Here is a 2,279-nt window from a genome sequence, read left to right as displayed (position 1 = left end):
CAATCCATTTTATTTATTGGGTTTGAGATAAAATATTAATGTATCAGGTGTTTTCTCGGTTGGAAGTTGGAGTATGAATAATATATTTATGTTTGATTAGTAGTAGTATCTTAACCAAGTTGGTGGCAATTTCGATCTAAATTTGCTTGATTCATCCAATCCGTCCCTAATGAGTTGACCCCGTTCATTTAAATATGGTTAACTAGGTGTCAACTCATTTTCAACCCATCTAAATTCGATCCAACTCGTCCATTTTTGTCACCACTAAACTCAATTGATTATTGTCCTATAATGGACGCACTTTCCATCTTAAGAAGAATTTGAACTTTGCTTGCGGTTGTGAAAATTAGTCTAATTCATACTAATCTGACAGTACATTTAACTGCCTACTACTGCGCTATTGTCTAGATAATTCTTTGAAGTTGTTTAATAGTTCCATAGATGAATTTAATTAGTTAGAGTTTCTAAATGTTATTCTCTATTGGCACACTGAAATTTTTAAGATTGCAAACACTAGGAAATTAGGAAAATACAAGCAATTTAGTACAATATAATGATCAATCAAACAGGTGGTCACAATCTATCCTAGTGAAGGGCATTCTCATGGTGTTGAAGTCAAAGCCGATATAGAAAAATTGCTGCGCCAAAACTCCAAGTACGCTAAAAGGCATAGGAGTCTTGTTGTTTTCAGAAATTTGTATGGACAAGCAGCAATGGTCAGCTTCATCTTGTTTAAACAAATTTTCAGCAGTAAACTCCATTTTAGCATTTTCAACAAAATGATATGCTATTGTTGGAAGGCCTTTAAGATCCTCGGTGACAACTCCATAGTAACAAAGCTCTTCTGGTCTTTTGCTTATAAATTATTCCAACGTCGTACCAATTACAGTTTTAATTTCCTCCTTCAGTTTCTTGTATGCTATCTCAGGCAAATAACTAGCAGTGGCCCCGGTATCAACAAGCATTCCGCCTTGGTGATCGATTCTCTTGAATATGCTTGGATCAATGTCAAGAAACTTGTCCCCGACACTGATTTTTTCTAAAGTTATGAAGTATTTGCCTATAACCATAAACATGGGAGTGGACGCTCCTTCCATTATAGGCTTGCCTCCGAGAATTAATGCATTTGAATCATAATCTACATAGGTTATATCACCGATACAATATGAGAATCCAGTATAATTTTGTTGTGAAATCAAAGACACAGCTGTTTGTCCAAACCCAAGGATTCCACTAACACTATCTGCACCATCAGAATAGATTGAGCATCCAAAAATAAGATGCTTGATAGTCACTTCAGTGTCATTGATTGACTTAAATGACATAACTTCAGAAGCAAGATGTCCTTTAGTCTTACCTGTTGCATAGTTTACAAAATACTCACATCTCCTTGAGATTCTTCCACATCTTCCTCTAAGAGTCATAAGGTCACATATAGATGTCTCACAATACGCATCTTCTTAATTCATATGATGAAGAATGTGCATTGTGGTATAATGGAGCTGGTGAGGCTTCACCACCAATGGTATAGCCACAATGAACCCAAAGTAATACACTCCCAGTGTCCATGGTAAGAATTTGGGGCACAAGAGGTGTACCAATTTTTAATGGAACAAGAAACTGAGAGGTATATGCTGGGTAAATCCGAACATCAACCGCATCTTCTTTCAGATTATTTGAGACATTCATTAGATCTGAAATACGAGCCTCTGATCTTTGATTCATTCTTTTGACGCGATCTTCAAGTGTCAGTTTTGGGTCGTAGAAAAGCGAGTTGACATAATCATAGTGAATAATTTTTATAACTAGCCTCTCATGATGGGATGCAGAACCAGGTGTGATTACACAATTTTGGAACAATAGTAATGCTACAAGAAACAATTCCACCATTTTGAGAAATTAACGGGGGAAATTTTGACCTTTAAATTTCTTTCTTTCCTTCCTTTAAAAGCAAGAGAGAGATAACAAGGAATAGGGTGCATAGAACCATAAGGATATTGTTTCTTTTTATAGTTATGTGATTCTTTTTAGTCAAATTGGTCAGCATATTTTCTGAGAGTTAACTACCGATTCAACAATTTAGATACATAAGGTTTGAGTTTTTTTGGAGCACACATTTTGTGAGTTCATAGTTCATTAGAAATTGATGAAGTAAACATAGAAAATTGGGTGGGTGGGGGAGGAAAAAGAAAGAGATACGGAAAGGAGCACAAAGTTTGTGGGTGCAAACTATACAAAGTTGTTTCCTCATTATAATTGTCTGTCTCTAAGTTTTCGAA

General features: G+C 35.6%; 2 protein-coding genes across 2 annotated transcripts; both read right to left on the bottom strand.

Moving 5' to 3' along the window:
• Positions 1-863: 863 nt before the first annotated feature.
• LOC142169858 (aspartic proteinase nepenthesin-1-like) lies at positions 864-1,424 on the bottom strand. Its single transcript, XM_075231792.1, has one exon. It carries the CDS (start codon positions 1,422-1,424, stop codon positions 864-866), a length of 561 nt encoding a protein of 186 aa, XP_075087893.1.
• A 19-nt stretch (positions 1,425-1,443) lies between these two features.
• Positions 1,444-1,890, bottom strand: LOC142169857 (putative aspartic protease At2g35615). The gene has a single exon (XM_075231791.1). It carries the CDS (start codon positions 1,888-1,890, stop codon positions 1,444-1,446), a length of 447 nt encoding a protein of 148 aa, XP_075087892.1.
• Between the last annotated feature and the right edge of the window lie 389 nt (positions 1,891-2,279).

The sequence above is a fragment of the Nicotiana tabacum genome, chromosome 15, assembly GCF_000715075.1.
Source record: "Nicotiana tabacum cultivar K326 chromosome 15, ASM71507v2, whole genome shotgun sequence".
Taxonomy (NCBI): Eukaryota; Viridiplantae; Streptophyta; class Magnoliopsida; order Solanales; family Solanaceae; genus Nicotiana; species Nicotiana tabacum.
Note: the sequence above shows the minus strand (reverse complement) of the source record. Positions and strands in the feature narration are given on the sequence as shown.

What these genes read in the sequence shown, in the direction of transcription:
- LOC142169858 (XM_075231792.1), bottom strand. Translation starts at nt 1,424, where the DNA reads ATGACTCTTAGAGGAAGATGTGGAAGAATCTCAAGGAGATGTGAGTAT.
- LOC142169857 (XM_075231791.1), bottom strand. Translation starts at nt 1,890, where the DNA reads ATGGTGGAATTGTTTCTTGTAGCATTACTATTGTTCCAAAATTGTGTA.